This window comes from Oryctolagus cuniculus, chromosome 12 (genome assembly GCF_051225735.1).
Source record: "Oryctolagus cuniculus isolate XC-2025 breed Fujian yellow rabbit chromosome 12, ASM5122573v1, whole genome shotgun sequence".
Lineage (NCBI taxonomy): Eukaryota > Metazoa > Chordata > Mammalia > Lagomorpha > Leporidae > Oryctolagus > Oryctolagus cuniculus.
Genome location: NC_142878.1, coordinates 66,878,229 through 66,903,140, shown reverse-complemented (window position 1 = coordinate 66,903,140; position 24,912 = coordinate 66,878,229). Strand labels below are relative to the sequence as shown.

Sequence of the window (24,912 nt, the reverse complement as noted above, 5' to 3'; positions counted from 1 at the left end):
TGGCAGCAGTGCCCAAGGGTGGGGTCGCCGACAGAGTGGTGCATGGACGCAGGCACAGGCAGCACAGGCAAGCGGTTTTCCTAGCGGTGTGAATGCAGAGGCAGGTGCTGCTGGTGAAGGCACCACCGGCACCCAACGCTCCAGGAGGCTGGGCATCTGCCCACACATTCACCCTCCGTGTGCCTTTGCCCACCCCTTGGGAAGCAGGAACCACGCGGAGACGCTGGCTCCAGAAGCTGAACTCCACTAAGAAGCAGTTATAAATGAGTGGTTAGCGCATGGCACCGTGCTGCCCAACCGCTGACCAGCTGATTCTCGCCTCCAGTTTTTTTTAATTTATTTATTTAAATAAATTTTTTGACAGGCAGAGTGGACAGTGAGAGAGTGAGAGTGAGAGTGAGAGAGAGAGAGAGAGAGAAAGGTCTTCCTTTTCCGCTGGTTCACCCTCCAATGCCGCCGCATCGTGCTGATCCGAAGCCAGGAGCCAGGTGCTTCTCCTGGTCTCCCATGCGGGTGCAGGGCCCAAGACCTTGGGCCATCCTCCACTGCCTTCCTGGGCCACAGCAGAGAGCTGGCCTGGAAAAGGGGCAACCAGGACAGAATCGGTGCCCCGACCAGGACTAGAACCCAGTGTGCCGGCACCGCAGGCAGAGGATTAGTCTATTGAGCCGTGGCACCGGCCAATTCTCGCCTCCAGTTTTCTTAACAGCTTTCCCAGGTGGTGCAGAGCCTGCCATGTTTCAGGCCCCCGCCTCGTTTCCCGATAAACTGGGCTGCGAAAGGAGGCCCAAGTGTATCCCTGGACGCTCCCAGACAATGCACCCTTCCCTCAGGCAGTCATACCCAAAGAGTATGGGGTCTTGTGGGGTTGCCTGGATTAGGCCTTGCACACTCAGGATCCACTTGTTTTGTTCTGTGCTGAAATGTTACTCTGGGACCGGCACTGTGGCTAAGCGGATAAAGCCGCTGCCTCCAGTGCAGGCATCCCATGTGGGTGCCAATTCAAGTCCCAGCTGCTCCGCTTCCAATCCAGCTCTCGGCTATGGCCTGGGGAAGCAGTGGAAGATGGCCCGAGGAGTTTGGCAGTTCCTTAAAATGATAAAATACAACAACTGGCTCTGTGGTGTGGTAGGTTAAGCCTCTGCCTGTGGAGCAAGCATCTCATATGGGCTCCAGTTCGAGTCCTGGCTGCTCCACTTCCAATCCGGCTTCCTGCTAATGGCCTGGAAAAGCAGTAGAAAATGGCCCAAATGCGTGGGCCCTTGTACCCACATGGGTGACCCAGAAGAAGCTCCTGGCCCCTGCCTTTAGATTGGCCCAGCTCCATCCATTGTGGCCATTTGGGGAGTAAACCAGCAGATAGAAGACCTCTTTGTAATTCTGCTTCTCAAATAAATAAATATTAAAAATAAAACAAAATGTTAAATACATGACCCAGCAATTCCAACTCCTAGATATATACCCAAGAGAAATGAATACATTATGTCCACACAAGAACTTGTACATAAATGTTCATACCAGCATTTTCTGCAATAGTTAAATAAAAATGGAGACAGATGGGTGCATAAAATATATTAAGTCCATACAATAGACTATTTTTCAGCCATAAAAAGAAATGAAGTACTGATACATACTACCACACAAATGAACTTCAAAAAACATTTTCCAAAGTGAAAGAAGCCAGTCACAAAATACCATAAATAGTATGATTCCATTTATATGAAATATCAGAATAAATAAATCTACAGACACAGAAAGTGTCTTTCTATCCAGCTCCTCGCTGGGAAAGCAGCGCAAGACGGCCCAAGTGCTTAGGCCCCTGCCACGGAAAACGCTCATGACTCCTGGCTTCAGCCTGATCCAGCTCTGGCTGTTGCAGCCATCCGGGGAGTGAACCAGCAGATAGAAGTTCTCGATTTCTCTCTTTCTCTCTCTTTTCTCCTCCTCTCTCTCTATAACTTTGCCTTTCAAATAAAATGTTAAAAAAGCCTTTACACTGATTCTAATAAGTATTTGATTTATTCTGATTTACAGCCCATGTATTTCTAATAAATATTTGAAATAGCATTGTTGCTTTTACAAACCTATTTTTAAAGACAGAAATAGAAGTTAAAGGAAAAAAACCAAAGATACAGATAAACTGCTTCTTCTCATTGTTAAAAGTAGTAAATCAAGTCTGATGAGGAATGCAACTTTAATAGTCAGACAGACTTACAAGACCTTAAACATTCCTAAAAGACGACTCAGCAGGGAGAAAAAGCCTCTCCAATTATAACAAAGATCATTTAGGAATTCAATTTAGAATAAAATGAAAGCAATTATATACCGTACTATAAAATTAAATATTTAAAAATCCTTTCAAAAATAATTATGAGTCCTCCATACATGGACTATTTGGAACAATTAAGGTATCAGCATGAGTTAATTTTGAATACTGACTTATGTAAAAAAGCTGAAATATAAAGTTAGTGTTTACAAAGCAACTCCAGTGATAATACAAACTCCTTTTAAACTGAGCACCTCTAAAAACTTCAAAATCCCATTCAAAACAAAACAAATGATAAAAAAAAATCTAAACCATGTTAAGTTTCATAGACTAAAACATACATTTTTTTTAAAGTTAAATTTGTAAGAATTCTCTTACTGAGGAAATCTCATATGGTTAAACATAATCCGAAAGTTCACCCCAAATGATGCTACCAAGTAGTAAATATTTAAGTACTACACCAAAAATAAGCAATGGGATTCAAAAGGATTCTTCTGGCTTGCTCCACAAGAGATCAAATACACTAGAAAATCTCCAAAGAGTACTCTGGGGATCTACTCAGGGTCTCTCAGGGAGGCCTGGTAATCATGAGTGTAGATGCCTAACATAGTTCAACTTTTATTCTCAAACAGACAATCTGATTTGCGTGGATTATACCAGTCCAGAAAAATGCCCTATCCTCAAGAGGTTGTTACAAATAAAATTGGCCCAGGGTCTTCTGAATAAAACCCTTTATGTCTATTTCTTGCCAGATAATAATTAAATAATAGTCAATGGCAGGTTTTATTTAATCCTAACTTCTCCAGATAGAAATAACTGAGCTAATCTTTTTGCCCTCAGATACATATGGCATATAATATCTAAATATCAGCTAGAAGACAACAGAAAACCAAATTTTATTGTTTCTGTATTATACTACAGACCATGAGTTTTAGGTCCACATAATATAGTACATTATGTAATGAATTTCTCTATTGTCATTTTTTGTCACATGTAAGACTCATCCCCACAAAATTCATGTCTACAAAAACCAGGAATGATGTGACTGACATTATGGCATGGTGGGTAAAGCTTCCACCTGCAACAGTGGCATTCCCTATGGGTGCTGATTCATATCCTGGCTGCTCCATTCCCGATCCAGCTCCTTGCAAATGGCTTGGGAAAAGCAGAAGATAGTCCAAATATTTGGCCCCCTGCCACCCACATGGGAGACCCAAATTAAGCTTCTGGCTCCTGGCTTCATCCTGGCCTAGGCTGTCTGGGGGAGTGAACCAGAAAATGGAAGATATCCCTCTCTCCCTCTCCCACCCCCCATAACTCTTTTTTTAAATACTGGATCTATGTCTTTTTTATTTTTTTTGGATTTATTTATTTACTTGAGATCCATTGTTACAGAGAGGGAGAGACAGAAAAAGAGATCTTCCACCCACTGGTTCACTCACCAAATGGCCACAATACTAGAACTGACCTGATTCAAAGCCAGGAGTTTCCTCTGGGTCTCCCACACGGCTGCAGGGGCCCAAGCACTTGGGCCATCTTCTATTGCTTTCGCAGGCCATAGCAGAGCGCTGGATCGGAAGTGGAGCAGCTGGGACTCAAACCAGCGCCCATATGGGATGCCAGCACTGCAGGAAGCAGCTTTATCTGCTATGCCACAGCACCAGCCCCTGTAACTATAACTTTCAAATAAATAAATCTTTAAAAAGAATGATGAATAAAACAGTAATATTCCAATTTTTCCCCAAATGTAGTAGTACAATTCTAAAGCATAAAAAATTGAAAAGTTGGCCGGCGCCGCGGCTCACTAGGCTAATCCTCCGCCTAGCGGCGCCGGCACACCGGGTTCTAGTCCCGGTCGGGGCGCCGGATTCTGTCCCGGTTGCCCCTCTTCTAGGCCAGCCCTCTGCTGTGGCCAGGGAGTGCAGTGGAGGATGGCCCAGGTGCTTGGGCCCTGCACCCCATGGGAGACCAGGAAAAGCACCTGGCTCCTGGCTCCTGCTATCGGATCAGCGCGGTGCGCCGGCCGCAGCGCGCCGGCCGCGGCGGCCATTGGAGGGTGAACCAACGGCAAAAGGAAGACCTTTCTCTCTGTCTCTCTATCTCACTGTCAACTCTGCCTGTCAAAAAAAAAAAAAATTGAAAAGTTATTTCATTAAAATTATTGGAAAAAAATAAACACCATACATTTACTACGTGCAAAGCTTTATTCTAAATACTTTATGTGCATTAACTCATTGAATCCTTATGACAACCCCAAAGGCACAAACTATTACTATTCTATTTCACAACTGAAGAAATTAAGGCACAAAGAAGTTACGTGATTTGTCAAGGTCACATATGCATTAACAGATGCTCTGAGACTTAAAGTTAAGCAGTTAGTTCTAATGTCTATGTGCTATAGCACTTCTCCTAACCTGACTGGTACAATAATCACTCACGTGACATTTGACAAAGTATCCAGAATATCATCCAAGGTCCACATGTAAATACATTGACATTTACCTCTTCAAAAACAGCTCTGGAAAAATCCCCACAGCGTAATGTGCCATCATAGCTCAGTGACAGGAGGTGAGATGGGTTAGCAGGTGAGAAGCAGAGACAGCTCACTGGCTGACTATGGGGATGAAAAACATAAACACCATCTTCTTTAGGGTACTGGGACTGGAAGAAAATTGGGAGGAAAGATTAAAAACTAGTGAAAATTAGTAATACTTACTATGCTATGTCATTAAAGTATTTGCATCTGGATTATATTTAATCTTTTCTTAAAGTGCAGCACAGCGAGCTAAGCCACCACTTGGGATGACTGATCTCACACTGGAGTGCCTGAGATCGAGTCCCACCTTTGCTTCCAATCCAGCTTCCTACTAATGCTCATGGGAGGCCAAAAAAAAGAGGATTCAAATACTTGAGTCCCTGCCACCCTTGTGGCAGACTCGATGGAGTTCCTGCTACAACTAATGTGGCCATTTGGGGAGTGAACCGATAGATCAATCTATCTGCCTTTCAAATAAAATGAGTAAACTTTTTTTTTTAAAGATTTTATTTATTTGAGAGGAAGAGTTAAGGAGAAGAGACACAGAGACAGGTCTTCCATCTGCTGGTTCACTCCCCAAATGGCCACAACAGCTAGAGCTAAGACGATCTGAAGCCAGGAGCTTCTTCTGGGTCTCCATGAACCAGCGCCCATATGGGATGCCAGCGCTGCAGGCAGAGGTTTAGCCTACTGCGCCACAGCACTGGCCCCAAAATAAGAGAACTTTTTAAAAGTTGGTGGTCCTGGCTGGCGCCACGGCTCAATTGGCTAATCCTCCACCTGCAGCGCCGGCACACCGGGTTCTAGTCCCGGTTGCTCCTCTTCCAGTCCAGCTCTCTGCTGTGGCCCGGGAAGGCAGTGGAGGATGGCCCAAGTGCTTGGGCCCTGCACCTGCATGGGAGACCAGGAGGAAGCACCTGGCTCCTGGCTCAGATTGGTGCAGCATGCTGGCCATTTGGGGAGTGAACCAACAGAAGGAAGACCTTTCTCTCTCTCTCTCTCTCTCTCTCTCTCTCAATGCCTGTCAAAAAAAAAAGTTGGTTGTCCTGTAAATACTCCACGAAATGGCATGCTCCTGAATTTTTATATTAATGTTGTTACTTCTAAGGATGATCCTTTCCACAACTGGATGGCCAACTTAGAAGTCATTTTTCAGATTTGGTTAATTATTTTCCTATGCCCCGTGGCTTATCATGAACCAGAGCAACTATCCCCTCCAAATCTAACAGTCTATCCTGAAATAGTCAAGCATTTGTTTTCTTCCTCTTATTTATTTCTTTTTAAAATATTGGTTTATTTATTTGAAAAGCAGAGCTATAGACAAAGGGGACACACACACATGGGGCGGGGGGTGGGGAGCGGACGGGCGGAGATCTTCCATCTGCTGTTTCACTCCCTAAATGGCCACAATGGCCATGGCTGGGTGAGGCTGAAGCCAGAAGCTTGGAAGTCCATCTAGGTCTCCCACATGGGCACAGGGCTTCAAGCACTTGGGCCATCTTCTGCTGCTTTCCCAGGCACATTAGCAGGGAGCTTGTTTGGAAGTGGAACAGCCAGGACTCGAATCAGCACTCATATGGGATGCCAGCATTGCAGATGGCAGCAGCAGCAGCTTAACATGCTGTGTCACAACATGAGCAGATCCCACTTTTTAAATATTAAAATGAATATTTTTTTAAGCAAAGAAAGAAACAAGAGGAAAGCAGAGAAAAAGGAAAGAGGAGAAATTACAATCACACATTTTTTCTGATACCCAAGGTTTACCACTGTTGGTATTTTTGCATATTTATTTTCAATCACACATTTTTTCTGATACCCAAGGTTTACCACTGTTGGTATTTTTGCATATTTATTTTCAAGAGAAACAAAATGGTTCCTTGTAGGGGCTGGCATTTTGGTGCAGCAGATTGAATGACCACTAGGGACACCAGCATCCATACTGGAATGCTGGTTCAAGGTTCCACTGCTCTACTTCCCACCCAGCTCCCTCCTAATGTGTCTGAGAAAGAAGTAGATGATGATCTAAATATTTGGGTGCCATTCAGGATCCAGACAGAGTTCCTGGCTCCTGGCTTGGGTCTGCTATAGACATGGCTGTTGCTGCTATTTGGGGAATAAACAAGCAAATGGAAGATAGCTCGCTCGCTCACTCTTCCTCTCTCCATTGCTCTGCCTTTCAAATACATACTTAAAAAAAAATAAAAGGTTCATTGTTGGGGGCTAGTGTTGTGGTACAGCAGGTTAAGCTGCCACCTGTGATGTCACCCCATATGACCACCAGTTCAAATCCTGGCTGTGCCACTTCCAACCCAGCTCCCTGTTAAAGTGCCTGGAAAAATACTGGAAGGTGGCCCAAGGGCTTGCGCCCCTGCCACCCACATGGAAGACATGTACGGAATTCTAGGCTCTTGGATTTGGCCTGGCACGCCATTGTAGCCTTCTGGGGAGTGAACCACACATATCTCTCTCCCTGTATCTCCTCTTTCTCTAACTTTGCCTTTCAAACAAATCTTTAAAAAAAAATGGTCCACTGTAATAAAAAATTCAAATATAAAAATGTACAAGTACAAAAGTTTTTTTAAAAAAATCACTGCAAATCTAAAATTAACCACAATTATCAAAAACATTAGAGGAGGAGCCAGCACTGTGGTGCAGCAAGTGCAACTGCTGGCAGCACTGGCATCCCATATGAGCACTAGTTCAAGTTCCAGCTGCTCCACTTCCAATCTAGCTACCTGTCAAAATGCCTGGAAGTGAAGCAGTCAGGATTCCAACTGGCACGCTTGTATTGGGATGCTGGCATCACAGGCAACAGCCTAACCTAGTGTACTGTAATGCTGGCCCCCATTCTTGCATTCTTATTTAACTTGTTGAAATATACTGGCAGGCAGTTTTTCATCATTTTAGGAGTGTATTTTTTATTGCTTACTTATTTTCATCTGTTTGAAAGGCAGAGCAACAGAAAAACAGAGACCCTCCGTTTGCTGGTTCACCCACCAAATGCCAGCCAGGACAGGGCCAGGTCAAAGCCAAGAGCCTAGAACTCCATCTGGGTGTCTCAAGTGGGTGGCAGGGACTCAATCACTTGAGAAACCACCTGTTGCTTCCCAGGTTGTATTAGTTGGAAGCTGGATAAGAAGTGGAATACCCAGAACACTAACTGGCACTCTGATATAGGATTCAGGAGTCCTAAGTGGTAGCTTAGCACATTGCAGGACAACTCCTGCCCCGGGAAAGCAGTTTTTTCAACAGTAGCTCACAGATCTTGAATCCCTAAGGGTTTTTACATGTGAGCATATCTACCTGCTGCATTTACACTAGAACAGTACCTGTAGCTGGGTCAATGTTTCAGGGCCATAATTCTTTCTCTCAGAAGTTTGTAGACATTACGTTAATTACTGCTGTAGACAATTGAGACAGGGGAGTGCTGTGTCTTAGCGGGTTAAGCTGCCACCTGCAGCACTGGCATCCCATATGGCACCAGTTCAAGTCCCAGCTGTTCCACTTCCAACCCAACTCCTTGCTAATGCACCTGGGAGAGCAGTGGAAGATGGCCCAAGTACTTGGGCCCCGGCCATCCGTGTGAGAGACCTGGATGAAACTCCTGGTTCCTGGCTTCAGACTGGCTCAGCTCTGGCCACTGTGAATATATGAGGAATGAACTAGCAGATGGCAGACCTCTCTCGACTTCTGTCTCTCTCTAACTCTGCTTTTCAAATAAATAAAAAAACTTTTGGAAAAAAAAAAAAAAAACAACTGAGACAGGCTGAGCTTTGCCTCTTTGTTTTGCCAGAAAAACTCTTGATCCTTCAAATTCCAAATTTACCTGGAATAGGTATATTCAATTGCCAATTCAATTACATCCTCATTTCAAGAAAATTCTACTTATTTATTTAAAAGAGAGATGGAGACAGAGGTCTTCTGTCTCCTAACTCATTCCCCAAATGCCCATAACAGTTGGAGGCCAGGCTGAAGCCAAGAGCCTAGAACTCAATATGGGTCTCCCACATGAGTGGTAGAGACCCAAGTACCTGGGCCACCACCTCCTGCCTCCCAGTGTGTGCATTAGCAGGAAGCTGGGACGGGAAGCAGAGTTGGGACTCAAATCCAAGCACAATTTGAGATGTGGGCATCCCACATGACATCTTAACTGCTGCATCGAACACCTGCCCAGGAATATTCTCCATGAGTGTGCTTTCTGTTCCACTTGATGAATCATCTTTGACAGTCTTTCCTTTTCTATTGGCTCCTCTCTGAAAACTTCTTCTTCATCTGTGTTTGATATTACCTTTAATCTTCCTCTTAATGTCTTCAATCCAATATTCAGGAGTATCTACTCTTCCTAATATTTGATTTTTTAGTTTCTTTTTTTTTAAGATTTATTTATTTGAAAAACAGAGTTACAGAGAGAGGTAGAGACAGAGACAGAGAGAAAGGTCTTCCATCTGCTGGTTCACTCCCAAATTGGCCGCAATGGCTGGAGCTGCGCCGATCCGAAGCCAGGAACTTCTTCCAGGTCTCCCACGCGGGTGCAGGGGCCCAAGGACTTGGGACATCTACTGCTTTCCCAGGCCATAGCAGAGAGCTGGGTCGGAAGAGGAGCAACTGGGACTAGAACCAGTGCCCATATGGGATGCCGGCGCTTCAGGCCAGGGCTTTAACTCACTGCGCTACAGCACCGGCCCCAATTCCATTGATTTTCAGTGCTTCCTTACTTCTGCAATCTCGTTCCATCTGTTTTATTATCACAATTTTGAGCTTTTTTTTTTTTTTTGAAAGATTTATTTATTTATTTGAAAGAGTTACAGACAGAGAGGCAGAGAGAGACAGAGAGAGATCTTCCAGCCACTGGTTCACTCCTCAATAGGCCGCGACAGCCAGAGCTGGGCTGATCCAAAGCTAGGGGCCAGGAGCTTCTTCCGGGTCTCCCACGTTGTTGCAGGGGCCTAAGCACTTGGGCCGTCCTCCACAGATTCCCAGGCACATTAGCAGGGAACTGGATAGGGAGTGGAGCAGCCAGGACTCAAACTGGCACCCATATGAGATGCCAGCGCTGCATATGGCAGCTTTACCAGCTACATCACAGCACTGGCCCCTTTGAGCTTCATTTTACCACAGTAATGCTATTATTAATTTGTTCCACAGTAGTATGATCCAAAAGAACTTTCTGAGAAGACAAAAATGTGTATTTATATAAATAAATACATAAAACATTCAATATGTTATCCAGTAGCCATGTGTGGCTATTAAGCACTTGAAATGAGCCTGTAACTGAAGAAATGAGTTTTCAATTTTAATTAAGTTTAAATCATCTCCTGTGACTAGTAGCTACTGTATTAAACAGTGCAATTCCACAGTCTGAGCAATTATGGAGAATCTCCTTTCTTCCCTTGAGTTACTTTTTTCCTCTCAGGTCTGTCTTTGGTACACTAGGCAGTGCTTGCCTAGTTACAGTATCATTTCTTTTTTTAAAAGATTTTATTTATTCATTTGAAAGGCACAGTGACAGAGAAAGACATAGGAGGTAAGCAGGATGGGACAGGAGGAAGAGGAAGAGGCACAGGAGGGCAAAGGGTGGAGGGGAGAGGGAATTGGAAAGGGAGAGAGAGAAGTCCACTCCTCAAATGGCCACAACAGCCAGGGCTGGGCCAGGCTGGCATCAGAATCCAGGAGCTTCATTCAGCTCTCCCATATAGGTGGCAGGAACACAAGCACTTGAACCATCCTCTGTTTTCCAAGCACATTAGCAGGATGCTGGATAGGGAGTAGAGAGTAGCCAGGATGGAACTGGTACTCTGATACAGGCTGTGGGCACTTGAAGCAGCAGCTTAACCTGCTGCACCACAGCACCTGTCCTCTCTTTTCCTTTTATTCGTTGCTCTATCCATGCTAGTTGCTCTAACACACTGGCTTTTCACTATTTGTTTTGAAAAGCAGAGAGAGATCTGTCATGTATTATTTCATCCCTCAAATGCCCACAAGAGTCAAGGCTGGGACAGGCCAAAGTTAGAAGCAAGGAATCCAATCCAGATCTCCCATGTGTGTGCTAGGGACCCCAACTCCTTGAGCCATCAATCTGCTTCCTCCAGGGTGTGCATTAGCAGGAAATGAGAGTCTGGAGGGAGCCAGGCCTGGAACCCAGGCACTCCAATACAGCACATGGGCAATCCAAGCAGTGTCTTAACGGCTATCCAAACACCTGACCCGTATCTAGGCTCTTTATCCCAGTATTTACTGAAGGCCCATTTTTTTCCTTACAGCTACGGTGTAAGAACAGGCTTCTGTAGCCAGAAGGAAAGACGGGGTAGGAAGAAGCAGGTAAGCAACTGTTTTCAACTTAAGCATTATGTAATATTTGTTATAATTCCTAGAATATGAGATTTTGTTCATTTTGAAATTTACTTGAAAGGCAAACAGAGTTCTCATCCACTGATTTGCTCCCTAAATGTCTGCATCTGGTGGGGTAGGATGCCAAAGCCAGGAGTCAGGAACTCAATCCAGATTACCCAACATGGGTGGCAATAACCCAACCACTTGAGCCATCATTGTTGCCTCCCAGGGTCTCTACCATCAGGAAACTGGAATAGGCAGTGGAGCCAGGACATGAACCCAGGCATTCCAATGTGGAACGTGGGTATCCTAATCAGCATCTTAATCACTGGGCTAAATGTCCATCCATTCTTTATTTTATAATAGGAATCCTATCTCCTACTTGCAGGTGTGTGTGTGTTAGGATTGGAGGAGGTGTTACACTACTACCATGGGCCTAGAGAACTTCCTTTGTCGAGAGTTTGTTTGAATACTCACCTTCTCTACTTCTCCCCCTTTTTTTTTTTAATTTTTATTTTTGACAGGCAGAGTTAGACAGTGAGAAAGAGAGACAGAGAGAAAGGTCTTCCTTCCGTTGGTTCACCCCCCAAATGGCTGCTACGGCCAGCACATTGTGCCGATCCGAAGCCAGGAGCCAGGCTCTTCCTCCTGGTCTCCCATGCGGGTGCAGGACCCAAGTACTTGGACCATCCTCACTGCCTTCCCGGGCCACAGCAGAGAGCTGGGCTGGAAGAGGAGCAACCAGGACAGAATCTGGTTCCCCGGCCAGGACTAGAACCCGGGGTGCCGGTGCCGCAGGCAGAGGATTAGCCTAGTGAGCCGTGGTGCCGGCCTATACTTCCCCTATTTTTCCCCAGGAGCTACCTCTCTATCCTTCTCTCAAAAGAGGAGAACACCTTAACACCTATTCAGTGTGTGTTTCTCTCTGGTTTTGAGAATATTTTTTTAAAAAAATCCTCTTTTTTCTTTCCTTGGTTGTGTGAGGGTCAACTACCATCATGAAAGACACGGTAACTATACAGACCAGGGAGTTCACCACTAACCAACTACTTAAGGGAAGCAAATGGTCATTGATGCTCTCCACCCTGGGAAAACAGTACCAAAGACAAAAATTTGGGGAAAACTAGCCAAAATACCCAAGACTACTCCCAGTGTCATTTTGTTTAACATTTATTTATTTATTTGAAAGTCAGAGTTACACATAGAGAAGAGAGAGAGGTCTTCCATTCACTGGTTCATGCCCCAATTGGCTGCAACGGCCAGAGCTGCACTGATCTGAAGCCAAGGAGCCAAGAGCTTCCTCCAGGTCTTCCCATGCAGGTTTAGGGGCCTAAGGACTTGGGCCATCTTCTGCTTTGCCAGGCCATAGCAGAGAGCTAGACTGGAATTACAGCGTCCGGGACCCAAACTGGCACCCATATGGGATACCGGCACTGCAGGTGGTGGCTTTTACCCACTATGTCACAGAGCTGGCCCCACCAATGTCATCTTTGTATTTGGATGCATAACTCATTTTGGTGGTGGTGAAAAAACGGGCTTTGGCATGATTTATGATTCCTTGGATTAAACTAAGAAAAATGAACCAAAACATAGACTTGTAAGACACGGCCTGCATGAAAAGAGAAAGACCTCAAGAAAACAGCAGAAGGAGCACAAGAATAGAATGAAGGCAGAGGGACTGCCAAGGCCAACACTGGTGCTGGCAAAAAGCCAAAGAAGTAAAGCTTTTGCAGTGATTTTATCTATGGTAATTGTGCAAATTTTTCATGGGGATTAATAAACCATAAAAGCTTTAAAAAGTACACTACTTTAAATATGCTTCTTATTGTTGGAAGTGATTTTTTTTCTGACTTGAGTATTTTTTGCTTATTCTATGAGAAAATTCTAATTCCCCCATTTCAGTCTGAATATTCAGGATAAGAGTGCTTCTAAGGGCTGGCATTGTGGCATAGCAGGTAAAGCCATTGCCTGTGACAACAGCATCCCATATGAGTACCAGTTCATGCCCCAACCGCTCCACTTCCAATCCAGCTCCCTGGTAATGGCCTAGGAAAAGCAGTGGAAGACAGCCCAAGTACTTGGGCCCCTGCCACCAATGTGAGGAGACCCAGATGAAGTTCCTGGCTCCTGGCTTCAGCCTGGCTTAGCCTTAGCCATTGTAGCTATCTGAGGAGTGAACCAGCAGATGGAAGATCTCTAACTCTTGACTTTCAAATAAATAAATAAATCTTAAAAAGGGGGGGGGGGCAGGGCTGGACTGTGGCATAACGGGTAAAGCCACCGCCTGCAGTGCCAGTATCCCATATGGGCGCCAGTTCAAGACTCGGCTGCTCCACTTCGAATCTGGCTCTCTGCTATGGGAAAGCAGTGAAGGATGGCCCAAGTCCTTGGGCCCCTGCACCCACGTGAGAGACCCGGAAGAAGCTCCTGCCTTCAGATGGGCACAGTTCCAGCTGTTGAGGTCAACTCAGGAGTGAACCAGCAGATGGAAGACCTCTCTCTCTCTTCTTCTGTGTAACTCTTTCAAATAAATAAATAATTCTTTAAAAAAATAAAAAAGGGGGGCCTTCTAATTACTTTTAACCTGAATGTGTCAGAACCAGTTTGTTTTGAGCCTAGAAAGGGTTATTATGGACATTAGATTAGAATAAAAAAAATTGAAAGTACAAACAACGAAAGTTAAGACTATTATGGGGGCCGGCGCTATGGCATAGCAGGCAAAGCTGCCACCTGCAGTGCCAGCGTCCCATACAGGCGCCAGTTCAAGTCCCAGCTGCTCTTCTTCCAATCCAGCTCTCTGCTATGGCCTGGGAAAGCAGCAGAAGATGGCCCAGTGGCTTGGGCACCTGCACCTGCACCTGCGTGGGAAACCCAAAGGAAGCTCCTAGCTTCTGGCTTCAGATCGGCACAGTTCCGACCGTTGCAGTCACTTGGGGAGTGAACCGGCAAATGGAGGACCTCTCTCTCTCTCTCTCTCTCTCTGGCTCCGTCTTTCAAATATTAAATAAATTAAAAAAAAAAAAAAGGCTTTTACAGCTAAACCTATGGTGCTAGCCCAACAAGGAGATGGCAAGGTTATAAAGGAAGGAATAAAATCATTCAAGGTCTCCAGCAGATGTAAGCAATGAAGGGGAAACCCCAGCTGAAACCTCTTCAATGGTTTCTTGGTGCTTTGAAGATAAAAACCGAAAATCTCAACAAAACGCATAAAGATCTGGCCTCTGGAGAGTTTCCTCCTATTCGACTCACCCTCCCCAGTGGCTCCTTTGGTGTCTGTGCCCTGGTCACCTGGGCAGTCTTTCCTTTGAGTTATCAACCAAGCACCTTCCTGCCTTGGCAGACTGCTGTCCTAGCCTGAAACATTCTTTGCCTTGCTTCATTTGGTTTATAACTACTTACGTTTCTAGTCTTAACTCAATTCTCATCTCTAGGAAGCCTTTCCTGATCCTCCAAATTAGGATAATCTCTATTAAGTTTACACAACACTACTTTTCCTTCACTCTATTTATCACATATAAAATTACATATATAGTAATTATTGTTATTTCTCCACTAAATTCTAACCTCTTTGAGCACAGTCTTTGCTCACAAAAGTATCCCCAGTCATTAAGAGTTTTTGGCAAAAACACGCAATAAATGTGGTATGGATGTATAGATGGATAACTAAATAAATGATAGCTCAAACTTTGATGATTCCTAGATGACTAGGAATATGACAAAGTTAAGCGATAAAATAGAGTTCAAGACAATTCAATGGATAAAGGATAACCTTTTCAGCAAATAGTGTTGAATATTCACATAAAAAAGACGAACCTGGCTCCTTCATAAAATTCAAAAAACAATGCAAAATGGATCAGAAACTAAATGGGAAAGCTAAGACTTTAAACTTACAGAAGAAAACACAGCAGAAAATCTTCCAACACTTCCAATTAGATAAGCAATGTCTTAGAAAAAACACAAACCACACACAAAAAAAACTGATAAAGTGGATTTCATCATAAATCAAAAATTTTCCATTTCAATAAACAGCATGTTGCCGGCACCGCAGCTCACTAGGCTAATCCTCCGCCTGCGGCGTCGGCACCCCAGGTTCTAGTCCCGGTTGGGGTGCCGGATTCTGTCCCGGTTGCTCCTCTTCCGGTCCAGCTCTCTGCTGTGGCCAGGGAGGACAGTGGAGGATTGCCCAAGTGCTTGGGCCCTGCACCCGCATGGGAGACCAGGAGGAAGCACCTGGTTTCTGGCTTCGGATTGGCGCAGCGCGCTGGCCATAGCAGCCATTTGGGGGGTGAACCAACGGAAGGAAGACCTTTCTCTCTGTCTCTCTACTCTGCCTGTCCAAAAAAAAAAAAAAAAAAAAAAAAACAGCATGAAAAAGTGAAAAGCCAAGCCATATACCAGGAGAAAATATCTGCAAATCATATATCCAATAAAGGATTTAATGTATCTAGAAAACAAACAAACAAAAAAAAAAACTTACTGCTCAAAAAGACAAGCATCCCAGCAAAAAAATGGCTGAGAAGCCAGCATTGTGGTGTACAGATTAAGCTCCACCTACAGTGCCGGCATCCCAAATGGTCACCAGTTTGAGTTCTGGATGTTCTACTTCCAATCCAGCTCCCTGCTAAGGTGTCTGGAAATGCAGCAGAGGATGGCCCAACTCCTTGGTCCCAGTACCCACAAGGGAGATCCAGAGAAGCTCCTGGCTCCTGGCTTTGATCGGGCCAAGCCTGGGTAACCATTTGGGGAGTGAATCACCGGAGGGAAGATATCTAACTCTTTCAAATAAATTTCTAAAAAACATGGGCAAGAGAGTTGAATAAGCATTTCACCACAGATACACAAATGGCATGAAATGATACTCAGTATCACTAGTCATTAGAAAAATGCGAGTCAAAATCACATTGAGGGCCCAGTGTTGTAGTATAGCAGGTTAAGCTCCACCTGCAACACAGGCATCCCATATGGTTACTGGTTCAAGTCCTAGCTGCTCCACTTCCCATCCAGCTCCCTGCTAACGTGCCTGGGAAAGCAGCAGAGGATGGCTCAAATGCTTGGGCCCCTGCACCCATGTGGGAGACCTGGAAGAAGCTCCTGGCTCTAGTCTGTGGCCACTTAGGGATGAAGATCAGTCTTCTTCTCTCTCTGTAAACTCTTTCAAGTAAATAAATAAATCTTAAAAAAGAAAAAAAAAATCACAAGATACTACCTCACACCCACCAGGATGGCTATAATCTAACATTAGAAAATACTAAGCATTGGTGAGCATGCGGAGAAGCTGAAGCCCTCGTACATTGCTGTTGGAAATACAAAATGGTGCAACCACTTTAGACAGCAGCTGGACATTTCCGCAGAATTAAGCACAGTTACTACACAATTCCACCTATATGTTGTACCCGAGATGAAAATACACATCCACACAGCACTAAACACAAATGTTCATAGCAGCCCTAATCAAAATAGCCAAAAAGCAGAAAAAACCCAAATGCCCATCTACTAATAAGTGGATAAACAAAGTGCTAAAACCAAACAATAGAATGGTATTCAGCAACCAAAAAGAAAAGAAAAGGGCGGAAGGAAAGGAAAAGGAAAGGAAAGGAGGAAGGAAATTGACACATGCTGCAACACAGCTGAAGTTTAACAACTTTATGCTGGGATGGGCGTTGTGGCACAGGAGGTTAAGCCACCACTCCGAATGCCTACATCCCCTACTGGACTGCCTGCAGGTCCTGCCTTCACTTCCAATCCAGCTTTCTGCTAATGCTCATGGGAGGCAGCAGATGACGGCACAAGGGCTTGAGTTTCTGGATTCTGACTTTGGCTTGTCCCAGCCCTGACACTTGGCAGGCATGTGGGAAGTGAACCAGTTGATCTCTCAATCACAATCTCTTTCTGCATCTTTCAAATAAATGAATAAATAAAACTTTTCAAAAAGAAAACATTAGGGGCCAGCACTGTGGCTTAGGGGGGAAAGCTGCCATCTGCAGCGCTGGAATCCAATATGGGTGGTGGTTTGAGACCTGGGTGCTCCACTTCCAATACAGCTCTCTGCAATGGCCTGGGAAAACTGTGGAAGATGGTCCAAGTGATTGGGCTGCTGCACCCACATGAGAGACCCGGAAGAAGCTCCTGGCTCCTTGGCTTCAGATCGGCCCAGCTTGAGCTGCTGTAGCCACCTGAGGAATGAACCAATGGATGGAAGATATCTGTCTGTCTGTGTGTGTGTCTCTCTCTGCCTCTGCCTCTAAGACCACCTTTCAAATAAATAAATCTTAAAAAAGAAAGAAAATATTATCCTGACAAAGAAGCCAACATAAAAGATCACATACTATATTATTCCATTTATGTGTATTGTCCAGAAAGGAAATTTATGAATATTTTTCTAGGGTAGAAAGGAGAATGAAATGTAAATAGGCCGGCGCTGTGGCTCAATAGGCTAATCCTCCACCTAGCGGCGCCGGCACACCGGGTTCTAGTCCCGGTTGGGGTGCCGGATTCTTCCAGGCCAGCTCTCTGCTGTGGCCCGGGAGTACAGTGGAGGATGACCCAAGTGCTTGGGCCCTGCACCCCATGGGAGACCAGGAGAAGCACCTGGCTCCTGCCTTCGGATCAGCGCGGTGCGCCAGCCATGGCGGCCATTGGAGGGTGAACCAACAGCAAAAGGAAGACCTTTCTCTCTGTCTCTCTCTCACTATCCACTCTGCCTGTCCAAAAAACAAAACAACAAAAAAATGTAAATAGACATAAGGATCGTATAGGGGCTGACGCTGTGGCACAGTGGGTAAAGCCACCGCCTGTAGTGCTGGCATCCCATATGGGCACCGGTTTGTATCCGGCTGCTCCATTTCCAATTTGGCTCTCTGCTATGGCCTGGGAAAGCAGTAGAAGATGACCTAAGTCCTTGGGCCCCTGCACCCAAATGGGAGACCCAGAAGAAGCTCCTGGCTTCAGATCAGCACATCTCTGGCCATTGCAGCCAACTGGGGAGTAAACCAGCAGATGGAAGATTTCTCTCTCTCTCTCTGACTCTCCTTCTCTCTGTGTGTAACTCTGACTTTCAAATAAATAAATAAATCTTAAAAAAAAAAAAATTTCTCTGGATGAAGCCTTGTCAACTTCCCATCCTTGAAACTTAACTCTTGGCCCCTAACCTTATACTACGCTAATCCTCTTCCCACTTCTTGACCTGTTTCCTTAGCCAACCCCTATATCCATTCACATTTTACCAAAGAGAGACTCTGTGCACCCAAAATGGAAAAAAAAATTGTTTTTCTTCTCTTTCCAGCTGCAAAATTTATTAACACCAATCAGCTTCAAGTCACCATTGTTTCTTTATCCCTATTAACTGTCCTTAGGGCATTCTTCATGTGTTTGTTCTAATTCTCCAATTAGAAGATAAATTCAAAAAGTACTAACTTGCTTTTTTCTTAATTTTGTACTACTATAATTACTTTAATGCAAAACTACACATGAAACAAATAGAATTCAGTATCTTTTACTGACTTTCATAAGATTGTTGGGGGAATAGACATTTGGTTATAGCAGTAAGACATCAAATGGGACACCTGCATCCCACGTCATAGTGCCTGGCTCTACTCCCAATCAGGCTTCTTGCTAATGCCTACTGTGGAAGGCAGCAGGTGATGGTTCCAGTGGTTAAATACCTTCCAGCCATGTGGAAGATCCAGATCGAGTTCCCAGATCTGGCTGCTATGAACATTTGGGAAGTGAATCAACAGTCGGCAATCAATCTAATAAATTTTATTTTTAAATAAGATGACTGGGATTATCCTAGGCAAATTTCTAAGAAGATCTGTTGATCCAGCTTGGAGACCATTCGGCCTGTTCTAACAAGTTGAATGGCTTATAAACAGCACAGATTTAATTCTCACATTTCTGGATGATGGGAAGTCCAAAATCAAGGTTCTAGCTGATTAACTGTCTGGTGAGGACCTACTTTCTAGGCCACAGGCAGTGCCTTCAAGCTATGTCCTCACATGGCAGATGATGAAAAGGGTCTCTCTCAGGCTTCTCTTATAAAGACACTAATACCATGCATGATCTAAGCATCTCCTAAAGGCTCCAACTCCTAATACCATCACCTTCAGGATTAGGATTTCAACATAAGAATTTTAGTGGGTTTAAAAACATTCACATCAGGGCTGGCACTGTGGCATAAAGGGTAAAGTTGCCACCTGCACTGCCAGAATCCCATTTGGGCATTGGTTCGAGTTCCAACTGTTCCACTTCTGATCCAGCTCTCTGCTAGTGTCTGGGAAAGCAGGAGAAGATGGCCCAAATCCTTGGGTTCCTGCATCCATGTGGGAGACCCAGAAGAAGCTCCTGGCTTTGGATCAGCCCGCTCTGGCTGTTGTAGCCATTTGGGGACTGAACCAGAAGATAAAAGACCTCTCTCTATCTCTGCCTCTCTGTAATTCTGCCTTTCAAATAAATTCATAAATCTTTAAAAAAAAATTCACATCATAACAGACCATATTTTAAACACAATTTGAAAACTAAGAACTTTATGTGATCTTTCCTCATATGCACTTAAAGTTTCCTGGCAGTTAATTTGTACCCAGATGGCTAATGATATTCAAGCTAAAAATGTTCAAGTTCTATAAAGCAAATTTAATTCCTCCAGATTTCTAAAATTTCACATCATAAAGCACAACTACAAATCACAAGGAACATTTATAAATAAATGCCTTTAGGCTATTCTCTTCCAGATTATTTGCTTCTGTTAAACCTTAATAACTGCAAAAAATTAACAATAACTTACCAAATCCCAAAGTCCAACTTGCCCAGATTTGGCCCCAGCTGCTACCAAAGTTCTAGTTTCTGATGGGTGAAGAGCCACAGAGAATACTGCGCCTCTGGTAACTTTACAAACAGTATCTTCATTAATGACCATGCCATTTAAATTGGCTTTGTAGCTGAGAAAATTAAAAAGTTAACTTGAAAGTAAAACCAATCTCAACAGTCAAAATAAGTAAAAGATGATTCAAAACACAAAAATCAATTAGTAAATAAATGCAGGAAAATACTCAACTCTTAGTAACTAAAGAAACCAACTTAATTAATGAGATGGTTTCAATTATAAAATCACCCTTGATAATCTTAATTGCAACACTGAAAATTAGCAGGCTATTGTTAAATGTAACACACAAATAATGCTGGTGACAGATTTAAGTTCCAGTAAGGTTTTCAGAAGGAAAAAAAGATTTTTGGAAAACAATTCATCAATCTTGTACTAAAAGCCACAAAAACATCATTATATTTGATTTATTAATATCACTTTTGGGAATCTAGCCTAAGGAAATACTCTCCTATCTCACACACACTTAAACATACACAGATACACACCAAAACTAGATAGAAAACAACCCCAAATGCCAAAACAGGTGGAAGCAGATTCTACTACTCAATGAAATACTATACAATTAATAATTTTAAAGACACTAGTACATGCAACCACTAATGAAAAGAGTATAATGCAAAACATCAGAACATAACAAAGTAAAACAATGTGAATTTATTCATTTGTTCAACATTGAACAAATATATACTTGTGTGCCAGGCACCATTTCAATTATTGAGACAAAAACCATGCCCTCATAAAGCTTATAACCTAGTGGCACTGCACATGGCAACACTTGAAGAGAAGCATACAAAACAAAAATAGTTGTTAGGATAAAAACATTATGGGTAATCACTCCAAAACTTCCTGTATTAGTATATGGCTTTTGTAACTCAAATAGTTCAAAAGATGTAAAACTCAAACATCTCAAAAAATGTATAACAGTCAAAGAATTTTAACTTACCTTTTAATGCTAGATAACTTCTGCTCCGTGTTCTTACTACTGGACTGAAACATTGGGAGAGAACAAGGTGCTAAATTAATACTTTTTTTTTTTTTCCTTCACAGATGACTTTAAGAGCTATAAGCCCTCTCAAGTGATACCTTGCTCATTTCTGCCCATGTCAGCAGGAATCCTTTGAGTAGCTCACTGTTGTCATCTCGATTTTCAGGAACCATTTCTAACGGCCCAGGAGGTAACAAAGGCTGTTACAAAAAAATTAAAACAAGTTGATTGTTGGTCTCTTTGCTCCAGAATATACCCAAGGAGCAAGTATTTGTCTGTTTTTCCCACTACCTTCTGATTTCTTTTCTAGAAATTATTTTTTTATTGGGATGGCACAGAGACAAAGAGATTGGAAACTTTCATCCACCTGTTCACTACCCAAAATGTCTATAACAATCAGGCTTGCTAAAGACCCAAGCCAAGAACCTGGAACTCAGTCCAAGTCTCTTATGTGGGAGGCAGGGACGCAAGTACTAGTGTCATCATCTGCTGCCTCTCAGGGTGCATATTAGCAAGAAGCTAACATGGAAGCAGAGGATCTGGAACTCAAACCTGGGACTCTCTATTGCATGTGGTCATCCCGAGTGGTACCTCAACCACTGTGCCAAACCCCTCCCCCACTACTTTATTTTCAACATGTGTGCTACCACTCCTTGGGTATTCAGAAATAATTGTGTTCAATACTCCTTAGAATAGTGAACACAGTAAGCATTCACATGTCAGTTATTACTATAACCCTTATAATTACCATGGCTGGCACCTTTATCTCTATTATACTATATGACATGTTCAGCTATTTCTCTACATATTTAACTTTCTCATTAGTGTTTTTCAAAACTATCTGTGATAATAAAATGAATTAAACAGTTCCTATGTAGTATTTTAATTTAATAAACAAGAAGAGAATAAAAACAGAGTGTTTCAATTTCTGAGTTGTCAAGTTACCATATAAAACACAATTTCTGGGGCCAGCTCTGTGGCATAGAGGCTTAAGCTGCAGCCTGCAGTGCCAGCATCCCATATGGCTGCTGGTTTGTGACCTGGCTGCTCCACTTCCAATCCAGCTCCCTGCTTATGTGCCTAGGGAAAGCAGTGGAAGATGGCCCAAGTGCTTGGGGCCTTGCATCCAAATGGGAGACCTAGATGAAGTTCCTGGCTCTGGGTTTTTGGCTTCTGTTTGGCACAGTCCTGGCTGTTGCAGCCATTTGGGGAATGAACCAGTAGATGGAAGACTACTCTCTGCCTCTGCCTCTGCCTCTCCCTCTCTGTAACTCCACCTTTCAAATAAATAAATCTTAAAAAAAAAAAATCAAGAAAGAAAATTGTTGATGGGGCCAGCATTGTGGTACAGTGGGTAAAGCTACCACCTCCGACACCTGCAATCCATATAGGCACCGGTCCAAGTGCTAGCTGCTCCACTTTTAGTCCAGGTACCAGCAAATGGGCTGGGAAAAGCAGTGGAAGATAGCCCAAGTGTCTGGGTTCCTGCCACCACGTGGGAGACATGAAGGAAGCTCCTGGCTTCAACTTAGCCCAGACCTGGCCATTGTGGCCATTTGGTGAATAAACTAGGGGATGGAAGATCTCCCTCTGTCTCTCTCTGTAGCTCTGACTTTCATATAAATAAAATAAATCTTTGGGGCTGGTGTTGTGGCATAGTGGGTTAAACTACCACCTGTGACACTGGCACCTTATGTGGACACTGAATTGAAACCCAGGTCTCCAATTCCAATCCATCTCCCAGCAAATGCACCTGGGAAAGCAGAAGATGGTCCAAGTGCTTGGGCCCCTGCAACCAGTGGGAGACCCAAAAACAACTCTGAGCTCCTTGCTTTGATCCGACACAACCCTGGCTGTTGTAGCCATTTGGGAGTGACCAAGCAGATGTAAGATTTTTCTCTCTGTGTGTGTCTCTCTCTCTACACCTTTCAAATAAAAGTAAGTGGAAGGAAGGAAGGAAGGAAGGAAGGGAGGGAGGGAGGGAGGGAGGGAGGAAGGAAGGAAGTATCCAGGACACACGCATCCCATATCAGTGTGTGTGGCTAGAGTCCTAGATCCTCTGCTAACCCACCTTCCTGCATGCTGAGAAGCAGAAGGTAAGTGCCCAAGTTAGTTAGGTCCCTCTCATCTCTGTGGGAGACCTGTCTTGAGCTCCAGGCTCCTAGCTTCAACCTCTCCCAGGCCAGTTACTGCAGGCATTTAGAAGGTGAACCAGCAGATTAAAGAGCTTTCTCTGTCTCTGTCTTTAAAATAAAATAAATAATAATTGTTCAATAAATGAATGCCAGGTATTCCTCAACAAAAGAATAGCATGGATTATCTTATTTAATCCTCTCAAAATCTCATTGAATGAGATATCATACACACACACACAATTTTTTTCCCCCTCTATCCCATTGAATGTCAACTGCCACTAGTACAGTCCCAAGGCAAAGATACAATCAAGGATTTTCTTTCAGGACCAGCTACCAAATCCTGGTCCCACTGCCTACGGAAGGACTAGTGAAAAGTGCTAGTGAGATTCCATATTTTAAAGTCACTGGAATACAACTGGCAGAACTGGCCCAAAATCACACTGCCAACAACTAGGGAAGCTGGGAATTTACTCCTATCAGTTCAATTTCAATATTCAATGTTTTTTTTTAGATTCATTTATGGAGGGGGCTGACACTGTAGCATAGCAGGCTAAGCCTCTGCCTTCAAATGCTAGCATCCCATATGGGCACCGTTTCTAGTCCCCACTGCTCCTCTTCCAAGTCAGCTCTCTGCTATGGCCTGGGAAAGCAGTGGAAGATGGCCCAAGTGATTGGGCCCCTGTACCTGTAGAGGAGACCTGGAGGAAGTTCCTGGCTCCTGGCTTCAGATCAGCCCAGCTCCAGCCATGACAGCTATTTGGGGAATTAATCAGCATATGAGAGACCTTTCTTTCTGTCTCTTCCTCTCAAATAAGTAAATAAAATCTTAAAAAAAAATTTATTGAAAGGTAGAGTTACAGAGAGAGAGAGAGAGAGAGAGAGAGAGAGAGAGAGAGATAGCGAGCGAGCGCTTCTATCTGCTGGTTCACTCCCCAGAGAGCTGCAACAGCCAGAACTGGACCAATCTGAAACCAGGAGCTTCCTCTCGGTCTCCCTAATGGGTGCAGGGGCAATCTTCTGCTGCTTTCTCAGGCATGTTAGTTAGAAGCTGGATCAGAAGTGGAACAGCCAGGACTCAAATCAGTGCCCATGTGGGATGCTGGCACTGCAGGCAGAGGCTTAACCCACTACACCACAGCGCTGGCCCCTCAATGTTACTATTTTTCAATAATGTCTTTAAAGCACAGATTGTAAATCATGAATGGGCTGTGAAATAATTTTAATGTCACAACTAGAAATTTGAGTAAATAACAGGAAATACCAAATTGTATCACATGGAGAAAAGATGCCACAGAGCAAAATTATTGTTTCAGTTGTATGTGCAAGTGTGTGTATACATATGTAATGGGTTCTATATGTCTTATTGTGAATTGAGTCTTCAAAAAAACTTGGAAACTAATCTTATATGGTTCTTTCCATAGCACTTTGATTTGCAGTTAGCTTCCAAAGCACCAGTCTAATTAAGATTATCTTTCAATTTATAACCAAGCACTTAAAGTATGAAAAACTATAGGTGCTTTTTAATAAAACATGTTATTATAATCTTATTTAGAGAATAAACCTGCTGAATAAAACTCTTCCCACTCATTGACAGTATAAAATTAACCTACAACAAGGGATTCAAATCACTTTTATCATACATCACTTACTATTCATATTAATAACCAAACCCTTAATGCAATGTAAGGAACGTCACAGATATAATTTCACTTAATCCTCACAACAGTCCTCTAAGGTTTTTATTATAGTTTCCATTTGTAAAATGGGAAAACAGAGCCTCAG

General features: G+C 43.6%; 1 protein-coding gene, 1 non-coding gene and 1 pseudogene across 4 annotated transcripts in view; 1 reads left to right on the top strand and 2 right to left on the bottom strand.

Annotated features, from left to right (window-relative positions):
* Positions 1-24,912, bottom strand: part of WDR76 (WD repeat domain 76) — a 67,001-nt gene that overhangs the window by 19,188 nt on the left and 22,901 nt on the right. For all 3 annotated transcript variants that reach the window (XM_017347914.4, NM_001171318.1, XM_051821754.3), the window contains exons 6-9: positions 21,094-21,195; positions 20,954-20,997; positions 19,912-20,065; positions 4,769-4,927 (exon numbers count right to left, since the gene is read on the bottom strand). In XM_017347914.4, coding sequence (XP_017203403.4) covers positions 4,769-4,927; positions 19,912-20,065; positions 20,954-20,997; positions 21,094-21,195 — 459 coding nt within the window. The remainder of the gene's footprint in view (positions 1-4,768; positions 4,928-19,911; positions 20,066-20,953; positions 20,998-21,093; positions 21,196-24,912) is intronic.
* On the top strand, positions 12,131-12,854 carry LOC108178264 (small ribosomal subunit protein eS24-like; annotated as a pseudogene).
* On the bottom strand, positions 23,382-23,511 carry LOC127484042 (small nucleolar RNA SNORA30/SNORA37 family). The gene has a single exon (XR_007910823.1). It is a non-coding gene; the product is annotated as a small nucleolar RNA SNORA30/SNORA37 family (small nucleolar RNA).